This window comes from Epithele typhae, assembly GCF_022376455.1.
Source record: "Epithele typhae strain CBS 203.58 chromosome Unknown BXZ73scaffold_27, whole genome shotgun sequence".
Lineage (NCBI taxonomy): Eukaryota > Fungi > Basidiomycota > Agaricomycetes > Polyporales > Epitheliaceae > Epithele > Epithele typhae.
The window spans coordinates 143,503-159,920 of NW_025954218.1; the positions used below are offsets into that span (position 1 = coordinate 143,503).

The 16,418-nt window shown below is 59.6% G+C and overlaps 5 protein-coding genes across 5 annotated transcripts; 3 read left to right on the plus strand and 2 right to left on the minus strand.

The window, feature by feature from the left end:
- Positions 1-2,246: 2,246 nt before the first annotated feature.
- Positions 2,247-4,216, minus strand: BXZ73DRAFT_101816 (Fungalysin metallopeptidase-domain-containing protein; the record flags this gene model as incomplete). Its single annotated transcript, XM_048015021.1, has 5 exons — positions 2,247-2,721; positions 2,779-2,828; positions 2,855-3,403; positions 3,457-3,987; positions 4,049-4,216. 5 exons carry the CDS (start codon positions 4,214-4,216, stop codon positions 2,247-2,249), a joined length of 1,773 nt encoding a protein of 590 aa, XP_047877417.1.
- Positions 4,217-6,102: 1,886 nt separating this feature from the next.
- On the plus strand, positions 6,103-7,874 carry BXZ73DRAFT_101817 (glycosyltransferase family 15 protein; the record flags this gene model as incomplete). Its single annotated transcript, XM_048015022.1, has 7 exons — positions 6,103-6,159; positions 6,243-6,553; positions 6,831-7,008; positions 7,069-7,195; positions 7,245-7,400; positions 7,466-7,738; positions 7,810-7,874. 7 exons carry the CDS (start codon positions 6,103-6,105, stop codon positions 7,872-7,874), a joined length of 1,167 nt encoding a protein of 388 aa, XP_047877418.1.
- Positions 7,875-8,522: 648 nt separating this feature from the next.
- On the plus strand, positions 8,523-9,499 carry BXZ73DRAFT_77889 (uncharacterized protein; the record flags this gene model as incomplete). The annotated part of the gene is made up of 3 exons (XM_048022746.1): positions 8,523-8,558; positions 8,745-9,058; positions 9,181-9,499. 3 exons carry the CDS (start codon positions 8,523-8,525, stop codon positions 9,497-9,499), a joined length of 669 nt encoding a protein of 222 aa, XP_047877419.1.
- Positions 9,500-12,468: 2,969 nt separating this feature from the next.
- BXZ73DRAFT_101818 (glycosyltransferase family 15 protein) lies at positions 12,469-14,334 on the plus strand (the record flags this gene model as incomplete). The annotated part of the gene is made up of 8 exons (XM_048015023.1): positions 12,469-12,525; positions 12,583-12,917; positions 13,300-13,342; positions 13,390-13,479; positions 13,538-13,664; positions 13,719-13,874; positions 13,926-14,198; positions 14,270-14,334. 8 exons carry the CDS (start codon positions 12,469-12,471, stop codon positions 14,332-14,334), a joined length of 1,146 nt encoding a protein of 381 aa, XP_047877420.1.
- A 638-nt stretch (positions 14,335-14,972) lies between these two features.
- Positions 14,973-15,834, minus strand: BXZ73DRAFT_101819 (uncharacterized protein; the record flags this gene model as incomplete). The annotated part of the gene is made up of 2 exons (XM_048015024.1): positions 14,973-14,997; positions 15,365-15,834. The coding sequence occupies 2 exons, from the start codon at positions 15,832-15,834 to the stop codon at positions 14,973-14,975; spliced, it is 495 nt and encodes a 164-aa protein (XP_047877421.1).
- Positions 15,835-16,418: the final 584 nt, after the last annotated feature.

Consider the following 16,418-nt stretch of genomic DNA (forward strand, 5'->3'; position numbering starts at 1 on the left):
GTCGAGTGGACGCAGTCGGAAAACCGCAAGAACGAGCTCGAGATGGAGATGCAGGAGGTGTGGGCTGCGAAGGAGGAGTTCGAGCGGGAGTACACCGAGGTACGTGGTTCATTGCCCTTTTTAGGGTTAGGGCTTATTTTGGCTGCAGCTCCAGCAGCAGCTCGATGCCGAGCAAGAACACGCCGAGCAGCTTACCATCTCCCTCCGCGAACGCGAAGACAAGGTCAGCGCACTCGAGCAGGAGCACAAGTACGCACTCGACCGCGCCACGCGCGTTGAAGCCCGCCTCCACGAACGTGAAGACGAACTCGCGCAGCTGATGAAGCGCCAGTCGGAGCAAGAGAACGACGTGGATGCGGCACAGAGCGAGCTTGCCCAGGCGAAGCGCGAGCACGCGCGCATTGTCAACGAGCAGAGTCGCAAGCTGCAAGATGTCGTCGCGCGCGAGGTCGAGGCCCGCGCGGCCATGGAGGTCATGGTTCGTGAGAAGGCCGAAAGCGATGTGCACGCATCGAGCCTCCGTGAGCGTGCAGAGAGCCTCGACGCGGAGTTGGATAAGTTGAGGAGACAAGTGCACGAGCTTCAACAGGAGAGCGCGGACAAAGAGGTCAAGCTCGTCCAACTCCAGAAGCAGCGCAGCCAGGACAAGGAGGACATCACTGGCCTCAACATCGCTCTCGACTCGAAGCAGCAGGAGCTAGAACTGGTGAGTGCCGCCCCGTCTTACTCATGAGCTCTCTGCTGACCCTGTGTACTCTAGCTCAAGCGGCGCATCAGCGTCCGTGGCACGGCCGGCAGCACCCCTGCCTCTACTGCGAAGGTTCCCACTCAACGCCGCGAATCCTCCATCTTCGGCACGCCCAGCGTGGCCTCTCGCCCTCCGTCTGTTCTCTCCGACACCGGCAGCGTCATGAAGGAACGCCGTGGCAGCGAAACGCCCTCTACCGTTAGCAAGGCACCCCTCAGCCGCAGCACTGTTCTCCGCACGACTGCACCCGTGACAAAGGCCTCGGTGACTGGGGCGATGGGCCCGCCGTCTGCGCGCAACTCCACCTCTGGCATGTCGTCCGCAACCCCCACACGCATTCCTGCGGGACCCTCGGCTCGCGGTACTCCCAGCACCATCAAAGCCCCCGCCAGTCAGCGGAGAATGTCGGCATCAATCCTCGAGCCGTCAAAGCTGCGCTCTTCGACGTCGAGCAAGGAAACGCTGCTGAAGCTGCAGAGGCTGCCGTCGCTCTCGTCGGCGAGCGAGACCGATGAGAAGGAGAACTCGGTGCCTTCACCCGCGTCAAGCACGAGCTCGACGTCGACGAAGATCACGCGGAGGATGAGCGCGATGCCTGCGTAGGTCGCCGTTGTACCGATGCTGCTACCACTATGCCACTATGCAAAAAACACATACCCGCCTTCCATCACACCTGCCTTTGTACTATACATCTCGCCTGCATCTGATCGTAGCATCTTGCATCTTGCATCCTCCACATCTACCATCACATCCTATCATCGCCCACACACGACCCAATACGTCTCATGCGCCTCGTCTCAACCCTGAGTTATGCACTTAGTTATGCACTTCGCTTTCGCTTTGTACCTGCTCTCGTCCCCGTCCCCCGTCCCCTTCCATTCCCCTCGTCCCGTTCCCCATCCCCCCGCCGCCCGTAATCGCTTTCAGATGTTGGAAGATGGGACGCTGCTCGCCGCCCGCCTGATCGTGGACAGTACTTGACTGAATGAGATGTGATCACTTTAGACCGCCGCGCCCGGTTTGCTTCGGCCTGCTTCCCACTGCAGTCTGCGCTGGATTGCACCTACCTTATCATCACCTCGTCTTGTCGTGGCTTTGGTCGATCCTCTGATGCTGTTCCTGTGAACATATTGTACAACGTTAAAAATATCTATCGTATCATCCGCCCACTGTGTCTCGGCGTGTTCAAAGTGCGCTCTAATCCTACACACAATAAAGAGAATGAGGCTTGACGCCAAGTCGACTGCGACCGCACTGAGGCCTGGAGAACAATCTCGCGTTTGAGACTCGTCGTCGAGGCTTCAGGACGTCGATGGTATACGCCGTCAACGCAGCCGTCCGAGTAGATGGAAGGTAAAGAAACATCGTTGCGTTGGTCGTGTGGTCTACAATACATGTCACTACTACTACCCATACAATGACAGATCCAGAAGCCGAAGTACATCAGTCGGGGTATGCGTCCACATCCACCATCCACCCAGCGCCCCGCGCGCGGCGCTCAGCAGCCCGAGGGGAGCGTGCTGTCGTCGTTGTAGCTCGCGGCCTTGGTGCCGAGGCCCTTGCTCGCGAACGCCTTCCAGAGCGTGCACTTGTTCGCGCCCGCGTACCGGTTCGCGTCCGCCTGGATCCACGCGTCGCGCGCGGTGACGAACGTCGGGTTGCACGGCTGGAGCGCGAGCTGGTCGATGAAGAGGTGCATGAACACGACGTTGCCCGCGCTGCCGCTCGGGTCCGTGCGCGCGGCGGCCGAGAAGCCGTGGGCGGCGACGAGCGCGGCGTAGACGTTGTGGAGCAGGTTCGCCCAGACCTCGCCGATGTTGTGCACCTCGTTCAGCGTCTTGATCGACGAGTACCGGAGCGGGTTCGTCGACGCCGAGGTCGAGTACGGGTAGTTGCGGATCCCGGCCGAGTCGTCGATCACGTACTGGCCCATCACGAAGTCGGGCACGGACGAGGACGTCTTGTGGAACCAGCTGCGGGAGGGGAGCGGGTTAGCGTCGGGCGCGGTCACGATATGGGGAGGGACGTACTCTGCCATCGAGTCGGACCAGCCCTCGCCCATACCGCCGGCTTCGGTGCTCTGGAGGCAGCGGCCGGTGCCGCCACCGTGAGGCGGTTCGAGACGCCGTGCGTGTTCTCGTGGATGACGATGTCGTTCTCGAGCGCGCCGTCGCGGCGCGGGCTCGTGTACGTCCACGTGAACATGCGCATCGCGCCGGACTGGCCGTCGGGCGGGGTCGAGAAGTCGGCGTTGTTCGTGCCGGCGGAGTCCTGGACGGAGACGGTGACGCGGTCGCCGGCCTTGCCGCCCTTGCCGAGGTTGTCCGCCTGGAAGTTGTACGCGGCCTCGGTGAACCCGTACTTGTACGTCATGTCGTGCACCGAGTTGACGATGTAGAACGCGTTCACGCGCGCCGCGTTCACGTTGCCCGTCGTCGTCGGCTGCGAGCTCGTGCTGACCGCGTAGTCGAAGACGAGGCCGGAGCCGGACTGGGACGTCGTCTGGCTCTGCGAGGACTTGTAGGCGATGGCGTTGTTGCCCTGGGTGTCCGTGCCCGTGTGCCAGCCGTTGGGCGAGGCAGAGGTGTCCTGGGGGTCGGTGACGAGCTCGAGGCCCTCAGTGAGGACCTCCTTGGTGATAGGGAGGACGCGGTACTGCCAACGCATGTGAGCTTCCTACAACGATGCACGGATGACGCAGAACCCACGGAAGCCTTGGCCACGAAGTCGGTGACGGAGACGAGGTCGCCGGAGTGCGCGTCGACGAACGCCTCGTACCACGTGCCGGCCTCCTCGTTGCGGACCTGGAAGACGTGGGTGAGGACGATCGAGCCGTCGTCCTTGGCGAACCACTCGAGCGTGGGCTCGGGGAACTCCTCCGCGTTGAACGCGCCCGACAGCGCGTCCTCGGCGCTGGAGATGGCGTCCGCGGCGGGCACCGAGGGCTCGGTCGAGATCTTGGCGAACGAGCTCGGGGTCGAGACGAAGGAGGAGCCGAACGCGACGACCTTGCCCTCCTTGTTGAAGGCGACGTTGGCGACCGCGTTCGCGAAGGGGATGCCCGCGAGCGTCTGCTTGACGTAGACGTGGCCCGCCGCGTCGCTCTCGTGCGACGACTTGACGGTGATCGCGTCGGCGGCGAGGCCGCTGATGCGCGACTGGATGAAGGCGACCGCGGAGTCCTCGATCGAGGCGTCGGCGCGCTTGGACAGAGGGTGGTCGACACCAGCACCGAAGGTCTGGGGAGAGCGCGACATGAGTGACTGACGAGGGCGGGGCGGCGGCATGGGGCGGACGCACCTCGTAGGAGGACTCGGGGTGGTAAGTCTCAAGCTTGAAGTCCCGGGAGATCTCACGGGTGCGGTGGGTCGCGAACTTGGAGCTCGCGGGGAAAGGGACCGCGGAGGCAGATCCGGCGCAGAGGACCGCGAGGAAGACGGACGCGAAGACCTTCTTGAAAGCGAACATGGTTCAAAGAGGGGGTCGGGGAAGTGCCGTGGGCTGGGTAGCGGTGGCTGCGGGGAGAAGCGGAAGAGACTGAGACTGGTGAAAGTCTGTCTGGAGCGAAGACGGGATGTCGAAGTCGCCTGGGGTCCAAGGGGGGTGCGGGGTAAGGCTTTATACACCCGCGCTATCGACAAGGGGACCTGACGTTCCAGAGGATTCGTGTGCTCGAGTCGGTCGACGCCCGTAACCGCGTGGCTGCCCGGTGCAAGCGCAGGGGAGGTGCGTGGTTTGTGAGCGACCCTCGACTTCTCGAGGATGCGTCACAAGGGCGAGCATGATAGTGTCCCTGTGCAGGTCGTCTGGTCTCCATGAGACGCTGGCTACATTTCATCCTAGTCTGCTTCTGAACCAACTCTGATGATTAGCATGCAATCTAGGTGTCAACAGGGGCCCCGCACACCTGCATTCCATCGCATGCACAAATTCAGCCGGGTGATGAGCCCCCGAACTCTTTGACACCCTCAAATGAGCTCATTATCGTCCAGGAGCAGCTTTCAGGAGAGTCAGCGAGTAGATAGCGGACGAGAGGGACGCTGTGAACGCACCCAGAACACAACGGTTTGCAGATACACTCGGCCTCCGAAGCTGCCGGTAGGACAACACGCATACGCCCAGACGTGGCTGATGGATTCTCCAACGGCGCGTGAGAGACAGAGCCACATGGGTTCTTGCAGGTGAGCAGCTTGGCGGCATGGCCATCGTCGCTTCCTTGAAGCACAGCAACTGAATACAGCACGACTGAGCCGCCGGCATACACACCCCGCCGGCGTTCTCCGCCGCGATCTTGATATGGAGGCCTGGGCAAAGAATCCCGTGAATATAAGCCTATGGGTAGTGAAGGAGCTTGTAGTTACCCAGCGGGAACGAAGGCGGCGGGACAACTCTCTCCGCAGCCAACATGTGTCGGGTCCTATCGAAGGAAATTGAAGGGAAGAGAGACCCGATCGGAGGCTGGACGTTGGCCCAGAGGTTGCCAAGACAGCCGGCGGCCCCGCCAAGGCCATGTAGCACACTACTCCGAGTCCCGACTGATAGACCCGGAAGAACCTTGATCACCTCTGGGGGGAGATAAGTCAACATCCGGGCATGTGGTTCTGTCTCCATGCGCATGCGAGTGTGTTCCCGGTGGCAAATGATTCATGGTATAGTCTACTAGCATTGGCATGCTCGTTCAGCGCCGCACTCTTCAGCGTCAAAGGACGACTTACCACTTCATTCCCGTAATTTCATCTTCAACATCTGGCTCTTCAACAATCATGCGGGGGGAGTGCGCACCACAAAGGGCTGATGGATGTATCAGTTGTGTGGTTCAGCAAAGAAAGACCTCAGACAGACGACGGCAATCAATCCCGATCGGCATATACGCAATGGGTATGTTCACGCACCAGCTCAACCAACTCTATTTCTCCCGGCCGGTCCTTGCTCGGTGCGTGTTGCATAACGAAGCTAGGCCTTGACGGTCGGAAACACCTGAGTCGTGACACTCGCCACATTCCACGCCTATTGCAGCTGCGAACTTGAAGACGGGGGAATCGCGACGCGACGAGTGGGTGTATGTCGACCCGTACAGCCACATGAGCGGGCGCCTACTCACCATGTTGCGCTGTGGTCCAAAAATAAGTAGCGTCAACGGACGAGCGTTCAGCGGACCTGCCGCGGACGTTGCACCTGTGTTCTCACAGCGGGCAATTTTCAGCCGAGAAAGGAACGAGGGCCGGCTGCGACTGCGGCACTAAGACCACCTTCTCTGTTTCGTATTATCCCTATAACTCAACACCCTCCACCCATTCCTGCCTCCTTCTCTTCCCATCCTCCCTCCTCCCTCCCCGTCCCCCTCGACGGCCCCGATGCTCATCAAATTCACCGCAACTGCGCGCTATATCGCCCTTTCGGTGTTTATCATCGTAAGCCTCCTCTCTAATCTTTCTTCACTCCGCCTGCTCCAACCCCGTACTTCCCTCCAGTTCGGCTTGCACGCAATCCTCAGCGTCACCATGAAGACTACGGCCGCGCGACCTCACCAAGCAACATCGCCGCCCAAATGCCGTGGAGAAAAGCAAAGCCCGGATACGTCTACCCTCACGAAGGCTACATACCCCTCCCCGAGTCCGACGCCGCCACACCGGCCGACCAACACCTGAGGCGCCGTGCCAACGCGACCCTGCTCATGCTCGCGCGCAACACGGATTTGGAGATGGCGCTGCGGAGCGTGCGGAGGCTGGAGGATCGATTCAACCGCCGCGCGCGGTACCCCTGGACGTTCATGAACGAGGAGCCGTTCACAGACGACTTCAAGACGTGAGTAGCTGCCTCGTTGTATGCGCATGTGCCCTTCGCGTCCCCTGTCCGCCCGTGCGACGAGCTGAGGGGACAGCCTTGCACTGCATTCTGCGGGCGTTCTCGCGCTCGTCCGCGCCTGCCGAGAACACCGCCGGAGTGTGCCGGGCCGGGTATATGAGGCGAGCGCTCGAACGAGAAGAGGGCGCAGGCGTGGGGGTCAGAGAGCATTTCATTGAAGCGTGCCCACACGCCCCTCTTGTCCGATCTATGCACTCTCGCTCACACGCACCCCCAGCCGCATGCGAAACATCATCTACGGCGAGGTGACATTCCTGCAGGTCCCGAGGGACCACTGGTTCCAGCCAGACAGGATCGATGAGGAGAAGGCTCAGGCTCATCGCCAGCAGATGGAGAAAGACAACGTCCCCTACGGCGGATCCCTCTCGTACCGGAACATGTGCCGTTTAACTCAGGTGTCAGTGCCGTTTTCCATTGCCATTCGACGTCGCTCACGTTCCACGCCTGTGCGCCAGTTCTTCTTCCGGCACCCGGAGGTGCAGAAGTACAGGTGGTACTGGCGCGTAGAGCCCGATGTGCACTTCCACTGCGACATCACCTACGACCCCTTCGTCTTCATGGAAGATCACAACAAGACGTATTGTGAGTGCCCCGTCTCCGCGCCGTCTCACCGCAATCTGACGCGTTATAGCGTTCACTATTGCGCTGTACGAGTACGTCGCGACGATTCCGACGCTGTGGGACACGGTGAAGGAGTTCACAAAGAAGAACCCCCAGTACGTCGCGAAGAACAACGCGATGGGCTTCATCTCCGACGATAACGGCAATTCCTACAACAACTGTCATTGTGCGTATCTCCCTCCCCTCTCTGTTTATCCCCCTCCCATCTCGCTGATCTTACCACGCATACAGTCTGGTCGAACTTTGAGATCGCAGACATGGACTTCTGGCGCTCAGAGGCGTACACCAAATTCTTCGAATACCTCGACAGCAAGGGCGGCTTCTACTACGAGCGTTGGGGCGACGCGCCGGTGCACTCGATCGCGGCCTCGCTTTTCCTAGACCGGAACCAGATCCACTTCTTCAATGACATCGCTTACGAGCATTTCCCGCTCACGCACTGCCCGCGCGGCACGGTCGCGTACCAGATGGGCAAGTGCGGATGCGATATGGCGCGCAACTTTGGTGCGTGTCGTTCCACTCTGCACCGAGCGGGGGCGATCGGTCCAAGTCGCTGACATTGTTTGTTTTTTTAGATTACGACGGGATTTCGTGCATGCGCCAGTGGGACCGCATCCAGGACGGTCCGATCCCCGTGTAGAGTACCATTAATGCCCGCGGTTACGATTCATGCTCAGCATCTCGCTCTAAATTATCACCTTCTATTCTTTCTCTCCCGATTCCACACTGTCACATACATACCATCGATCCATATCCACCAAGATCACTTCAAACCCTACTTTTGCACACCTTATGCTCCTTACCCCGTGGCTCTAGCCCATCCCATAGAAACTTACCTATAGATGTTGTTTGGGGTATCACTTGCTAATCCCGCCACGAAAATTGGGCTCCCTACCAAGACCCTACGCTCGTTTCCGCAATGCCACGGGTGTTGAACGTTGATTGATGCTGTGGGTCTTTTCTTGAACCGAACGTGCTGCAAAATGCCCAGTTTGATGTGGAATCTCGTACTGAGATGAGAGCAATATCGTGGTTACGCGCTAGCGCTAGCGCTCTCGTACGTGCTTCGGCAGTGGTGACACACTAGGTTGTGACGAGACCTATTGCGTGACCAGCTAGTCTTGGCCACCCCATCTCCCTGCCCTCCTACGCACACAGGATCCCTCCCACTTTTCGCTGCACTCGCTTGGGATAAACATCGCACTCGTTCCCACAAATGCCTCCATCTCGCAGTGCAAGACGCACGAACGCCCAGTCAATTGGTTGGTACCACCCACCTTTTGCCACGATGGGATCCCCTGTTGTTCGCGCGATGCGTAGGAGTGTAAGCTGTAGTGAGCGGGCACTCAATTTTTATTGGCACGCGGACGACTTCGTACACATGTCTTCTAAACTCCACGCCATACCCTCGTGAATACATGCGTCGGTGTATGCGGATATATCTGAGCCCGTTTGTTTACAATTATCGTACGACGCTCCTATACTTATTTTTCTGTGATCTAGACTCTAGAGATACGGCAACATCACGACGAGGCGTATCTCCACACACAGCGCCGACGTCCGTCAAGCTCTCGCCGACCGCATCTACTACTCCAGGTCCGCCTCGAGCAGGTCCCACCCCTCGTCCTCCTCCACGATCCGCTCCGTGCGCACCTCCCGCCCGACGCCCTTCCCGCGCGCCCTCGCCCGCGCAGGCGCCGCCGCCGCCGTCTGCAGCAGCTGTGCAAAGTCGGGCGGGAACTCGGGCGGCGTCGGCGGCGGGAGTGTCGGGCGCTTCGCGTCCGCGCGGCGACCGAGCTCCGGCGAGCAGCAGACGGCCCACAGGTTGGCCACCCGAGCGCGTCGCCGGCGTGCGCGAGCGGGACGTCGACGGCCTGGGTGTGCGCGAGGGAGCAGACGTCGCCGCCCGCCCTCGGGGGCATTTGTTCTGATGACGCCATTTCGAGGGCGGTCAACGAGGACGACCAAAAAAACGCGCTCCCGGGCGAGGAGGCGCTCGGGGGCGGGCCGTCCGCGAGGTGCGAGTCCGCGAGCGAGGCGCTGAGCGCGGAGGGGCGTGTGGAGGAAGTGGGGGAGGTGGGCGCGCCGGAGGAGGCTGCGGAGGTTGCTGAGCGGGTGGGGGATCGACGAGACGACGAGGGGGAGGACGTGGGTGAGGGTACTGGTGCGGCGGGAGGTGCGGAGGTAACGTGTAACGGCGTTTGGTGGACCATCTACGGACGATTCAGGACATGGGACGTGGGGGAGACTGTGGTGCTCGCCTAATCACCATTTAGAGAGGCCGTTGAACCACTCGCACGATAGCCCGTCGTGGATCTGGATGCCTAGCCCTTCACTCTCAGGCGGCGTGTGGGAGTGGAGAGTGCACAATCAAGCGTCGTGTAGGCCTGACGAGGTAGTGCAGTGATAGTTACACGACTCGTGCGCGTCATCGGCACAAAACGACATGTGGTAGCATTTTGAGCGGGTGGGTGGGTAGATATCGCTATACATCAAGTGCCGTCAGATTGTGAGGGGACGAGCTTATTGATCGCTGCTCACTCGAAGAGACGGAAGACACCAAGTTATCCCCAACAAATAGCGGTAAAGAGTGCAGCTCTCTCATCCTGTATGTCTCCATCTCGTATGAATACATGTGCATATACCCACCGAAAAGAGCAGTTTACCCGATTTTGAACGTTGCTGGACGTCACGTCGCCAATGGAACCGCGTCCAGGAACCGCGTTGCAAAGCGAAGGGGACTGTCGGGACACGTTGTTTGTGGCTTCACTCTGGATGGATATGCCCTTGTCCTATTGGCGGCAAAGGATTTCCGAACGGGCTGATAAATAATCGCGCAGGAGTAGAGACTGTGTAGAGAGTACCTTCAGCGTGGTCCAACAATCTCCACCGCCATCGGAACCGCCTCCTCCACGTCCCACTCCACGATCTCCTCGTGTGCCCGCGCCGTCTTTAGCAGCACCGAAATTTTGAATGACACACCCACGAAGGCGGGTACGGTCCAGTGTGCGAATGAGTTGTCCGCCGTCAGTCCTGCGGTCTTGGATGAACCCGCACTCAAGGAGGATGAAGAGCAAGAGCGTGTTTTACGGGGAGCGCTGCAAAATAGTTAGTACGGGACGAGGCTGGCCCAAGAGTGCTGAGAACCGAAGAGTCCCGTACCGTGAATGCGCTTCAAGATCTGGCAAGCCATCCTCAGCGCTCAATGTTGGGTGGAAGTGAGGAAGGGATAGCAGCGGTTGACGTAGGGCAGTGAGGGCACGTAAAAGCGGTCAAGTTCGGTAGGGCTTGGCGGAGCGCTCGCTGGGGTCGAATCAAATCGACCGTCTATGACAGGCTATTATGTAATAGGGCCACCGCGCGCGTATGTGTATGTCGCCGTGCGTTGTCTACCATCGGAATGGTCCACGTGCGCCAAGAAGGAGGCAGCGGAATTTCATGGATGTGATGGCTATGTGGTTTCATAACTGATCGCGGTTCTATGTCCAAGATGGCCACGTTCGAAATGCTGACCAATTATCTGCGCCATCATCTCGGTTGACGACGATGTCGTACAACGTCGCCTCTCCGCACGCAATGCACCCGCGCCGTACTTAGGAGAAGCTAAGTTGCCTGACCGATGCGCTCGAAACGCCGCGCCACTGTGGCAGCGTGGCTTTGGGCAGACAGCTCCATCCGTGAAGACGACCACAGCGCGTTTGTCCGCCATTACTCTTCGAGGTGTGGTTTCAGCTGACCTTCGACCCAGGCCTCAAGCTCATCCGAGCTCTTCCTCAGGTGCTCAAGGTGCCACTTGAGTCGTCCGTCAAACAGGTCTACCACCCGCGCGCCCGGGCGTACCTCCGTGTGGAGCGGGGCAAAATCCAGGACCGAGAGGTGAGTCCTCCGACTGTCCCTGTATTGAAATTGAATTCTCAGTATGAGCAAGGACTGGGCCGTGCTTGCTGCGCGCGCGCCGTACACGCACACGTGGTGATGGAAGGTTAGCTTGTGGTCCAGATAGAAGCCCAGGTGCGGCAGCACTTCGACCGGTCGCAAAGGTGAGTCCGACCCGGTGAAGGGTGCCAGGTCGAGGGGCGGAATTGCATCCGTCCTTTTCTTCGTGAATGGCACACTTCTTTCATTCTCGATCACGAGTCCCACACGCGTGAACTCACGCAGCGTCTGTTTGTATAGGTACACTAGCAACTGCGTGTTGCTGTGAAAGCTGCTCGACGAGATTGACCACATCCCGTCGTCCACGAAGAACTGCGGGAATGGGTATCCCCCGCTCTGCATTGATTCACCGGGCAGAGCCGATGGATCACGGGTCCGATGTACAGGTTCGCGAGGGGCGGCGACAGTGCTGAACGTGAACCTTGCACTACTACCCCGGCGGCGTCGGAGGCTCCCGAGGCGTGCGCGCCCCAGCGGTACGCCGTTGTTCGTCCGTGTACGTAATGCTCCAAAACGTTTATCAGTCGTGTGCTGAAGCCCTGTTTGCGCAGGATTCCAAGCAGCATCCAGGGGTTTATCGAGGGGCAGAATTGCGCTACGTCGAAGCCCAAGACAGACGTGTCGAGGCCGTGCTTGCACCCCTGTCGAATGCGATGCGCGAGCACCATGCCCGAGGCCTTGGTCGAGTGCTTAGCGCTTCTTATTGCACCCGAACTGCACCAGGTGAAATGCGCCCGACTTCTGATCTTCGTACTGAGTGCATCCGCGCCGCGAGCATTATCTCGCAGAGCTTGCCGACAACGGAGGGTTTTTGTAGGGGCGTGGGTGCGTGTTGCATAAAGAAGCTAGGCCTTGACGGTTGGAAACACCTGATTCGTGACACTCACCACATTCCACACCTATTGCAGTTGCGAACTTGAAGACGGGGGAATCGCGACGCCACGAGTGGGTGTATGTCGACTCGTACAGCCGCACGATCGATCGCCTACGCACCATGTTGCGCCATGTTCCAGAAATAGTGTCACAGGACGAGCGTTTAGCGGACCTGCCGCGAAGCAGCCAAGATGGAGGAAGTGCGCGCACGTCGCACCTGCAGTGTTCTCACAGTGGGCAGTTTTCGGCGAGGGAGGGAACGAGGGCCGGTGGCTGCGGAGGGACGACGACTGCGGCACTAAGAGCACCTTCTCTGTCTCGTATTATCCCCATGCCCATAACGCAATGCCCTCCCCCCAATATTCCTGCTTCCTTGCCTTCCTATCCCCCCTCCTTCCTCCTCGTCGCCCTCCTCGACGGCCCAGATGCTCATCAAATTCACCACAACCAGGCGCTATATCGCGCTTTCGGTGCTTATCATCGTAAGCCTCTCTCATCTTTCTTCACTCCACCTGCTCCAACCCCGTACTTTCCTCCAGTTCGGCTTGCACGCAATCCTCAGTATCACCCATGAGGGCTACGGCCGCGCAACCTCACTAAGCAACATCGCCTCACAAATGCCGTGGAGAAGAGCAAAGTCCGGATACGTCTACCCTCTCGAAGACTACATACCCCTCCCCGAGTCCGACGCCGCCACACCGGCCGACCAACACCTGAGGCGCCATGCCAACGCCACGCTCTTCATGCTCGCGCGCAACTCGGATTTGGAGATGGCGCTGCGGAGCGTGCGGAGGCTGGAGGATCGATTCAACAGCCACGCGCGGTACCCCTGGACGTTCATGAACGAGGAGCCGTTCACAAAAGAGTTCAAGACGTGAGTGCCTCTCTCGCCGTCGTGCATATACGCTTCGCGTCCCTGTCCGCCCGCCGACGAGCTGAGGGGACCGCTGGTCTCGCGAGCGGCCAGGGCAATCGCCCAGCCCCGCACTGCATTCTGCGGGCGTGCTCGCTCTCCGCGCCTGCTGAGAACACCGCCGGAGTGAGCCGAGCCGGGTATTTGAGCCAATCGGCGGGTGGTGACCGCGCGGGCGAGAAGAGGGCGCAGGCGTAGGGCTGGAGAGGCTGGAGCGCACTCGTGTGCGCCCCTACGGTCCGGTCGCCGTCTGAGGGTCAGAGAGCATGTCATTGAAGCGCGCCCACACCCCCTCTTGTGTGACGCACGCACTCTCGGAATGTTCGCTGACACGCACCCCCAGCCGCATGCGGAACATCATCTATGGCGAGGTGGCATTCCTGCAGGTCCCGAGGGACCACTGGTTCCACCAGCCTGGATTGATGAGAAGAAGGCGAAGGCTGGTCGCGAGCAGATGGAGAAAGACGGCGTCATCTACGGCGGATCCGTTTCATACCGGAACATGTGCCGTTTCAACTCAGGTGTTAGTGCCACCTCTCGTTGCCATCTGACGTCGCTCACGTTCCACGCCTGTGCGCCAGTTCTTCTTCCGGCACCCGGAGATGCAAAAGTACAGGTGGTACTGGCGCGTAGAGCCCGATGTACACTTCCACTGCGACATCACCTACGACCCTTTCATCTTCATGGAAGATCACAACAAGACGTACTGTGAGTTCTCCGTCTCCGCGCCGCCCCATCTCAATCTGAAACTTGATGCTGAAGCGTTCACCATTACGCTGTACGAGTTCGGCGAGACGATTCCGACGCTATGGGACGCGGTAAAGGAGTTCACAAAGGAGAACCCACAGTACGTCGCTAAGAACAACGCGATGGGCTACATCTCCGACGACAACGGCAATTCCTACAACAATTGTCATTGTGCGTGTCTCCCTCCCCTCCCCTCTCATCCCGCTGATCGTATCACGCAAGTCTGGTCAAACTTTGAGATTGCAGACATGGACTTCTGGCGCTCAGAGGCGTACACCAAGTTCTTCGAACACCTCGACAGCAAGGGCGGCTTCTACTACGAGCGCTGGGGCGACGCGCCGGTGCACTCGCTCGCGGCGTCGCTCTTCCTGGACCGGAACCAGATCCACTTCTTCAATGACATCGGTTACGAGCACAACCCGCTCACACACTGCCCGCGCGGCACGGTCGCGTTCCAGAAGGGCAAGTGCAAATGCGATATGGCGGGTACCTTCGGTGCGTGTCGTTCCACTCTGCGCCGAGTGGTGGCGTGCTGTCCGAGTCGCTGACCTGGTCTGGCTTTCTAGACTACGACTGGCGCTCGTGCATGCCTCAGTGGGACCGCATCCAGGACGGTCTGATCCCCGGGTAGAGTGCCCTTAGCTCCCGCGGTTTCGATTAGCTCTTGCTAACCATCTCGCTCTAACTTATCACCTCTATTCTTACTCTCACGATTTAACACTGTCACATACATACCCTCGTTCATCTCCACCAAGATCACTCGAAGCCCTACTTTTGCATACCTTATGCCCCCTACCCGCGGCCCTGGCCCATCCCACGGAACTTACCTATAGATGTTGTTTGGGATATCACTTGCTAATCCCGCCACGAAAATTGGGCTCCCTACCAAGACCCTATGCTCGTTTCCGCAATGCCACGGGCGTTGAACGTTGACTGATGTTGTGGGTCTTGTCTTGAACCGAACGTGCTGCACAATGCAAGGGTAATCCCCGTTTGATGTGGAATCTCGTACTGCGATGAGATGATAGCAATATCGGGGTTACGCGCTAGCGCTAGCGCCCTCGTGCTTCGGCAGTGACACACTAGGTTGTGACGAGACCTATTGCGTGACTAGCTAGTGACGGCCACCTTTTCTCTCTGCCCTCCTATGCACACAGGATCCCTCCCACTTTCCGCGCACGCCCGAGATACGCATCGCACCCCTTCCCAGAAATGCCTCCACCTCGCAGTGCAAGACGCACTCGCGCCCAGTCACTTGGTTGATATTACCTACCATTTGCAACGATGGGATTCCCTGTTGTTCGCGCGATGCGTAGGAGTGTAAGTTGTAGTGAGTGGGCACTCAATTGTTTATAGGCACGCGAACGGCTCCGTACACATGGTCCTATAAACTGGACCGCCGTACCCTCGTGGATACATGCGTCGGTGTATGCGGATATAACCTAGCCTTCCATCTAAACGTTGGTTTACAATTATTGTACAGCGCTCTTACATCTGTTGGTCCGGGATCCCAAAAGCTAGAGATACAGCAATGTCACGACGACGCGTATCTCCACGCACAGCGCCGACGTCCATCAACCTCTCCCCGACCAGCATCGCACCTAATCCTCCAAGTCCGCCTCGAGCATATCCCACCACTCCACGACCCGCTCCGTGCGCACCTTCCGCTCGTCCCATGCGCCAGCGCCCGCGCCCGCGCGGGCGTCGCCGCCGTCGCCTGCAGCAGCTGCGCGAAGTCGAGCGGCGTCGGCGGCGGGAGGAGCGGCCGCGTCGCGTGCGCGCGCCGGCCGAGCTCCGGCGAGCAGCAGACGGCCCGCAGGTTGCCGAGCGCGTCGCCAGCGTGCGCGAGCGGGACGTCGACGGCCTGGGTGTGCACGAGGTAGCAGACGTCGTAGAGGAGCATCGCGGACGCGCGCGGGGGCGGGCCGTCCGCGAGGTGCGAGTCCGCGAGCGAGGCGCTGAGCGCGGAGGGGCGTGTGGAGGAAGTGGGGGAGGTGGGCGCGCCGGAGGAGGCTGCGGAGGTTGCTGAGCGGGTGGGGGATCGACGAGACGACGAGGGGGAGGACGTGGGTGAGGGTACTGGTGCGGCGGGAGGTGCGGAGGTAACGTGTAACGGCGTTTGGTGGACCATCTACGGACGATTCAGGACATGGGACGTGGGGGAGACTGTGGTGCTCGCCTAATCACCATTTAGAGAGGCCGTTGAACCACTCGCACGATAGCCCGTCGTGGATCTGGATGCCTAGCCCTTCACTCTCAGGCGGCGTGTGGGAGTGGAGAGTGCACAATCAAGCGTCGTGTAGGCCTGACGAGGTAGTGCAGTGATAGTTACACGACTCGTGCGCGTCATCGGCACAAAACGACATGTGGTAGCATTTTGAGCGGGTGGGTGGGTAGATATCGCTATACATCAAGTGCCGTCAGATTGTGGGGGGACGAGCTTGGTTATCGCTGCTCACTCGAAGAGACGGAAGACACCAAGTTGTCCCCAACCAGCAGCGGCGAGGACTGCAGCTCTATCATCCTGTATGTCTCCATCTCGCACGAATATATGTGCATATACCCACCGAAAAGACCAGCTTACCCGATTTTGAACATCGCTGGACGTCACGTCGCCAATGGAACCGCGTCCAGGAACCGCGTCGCAAAACGGACGGGACTGTCGGGACACGTTGTTTGTGGCTCCACTCTGGATGGATATGCCCTCGTCCTATT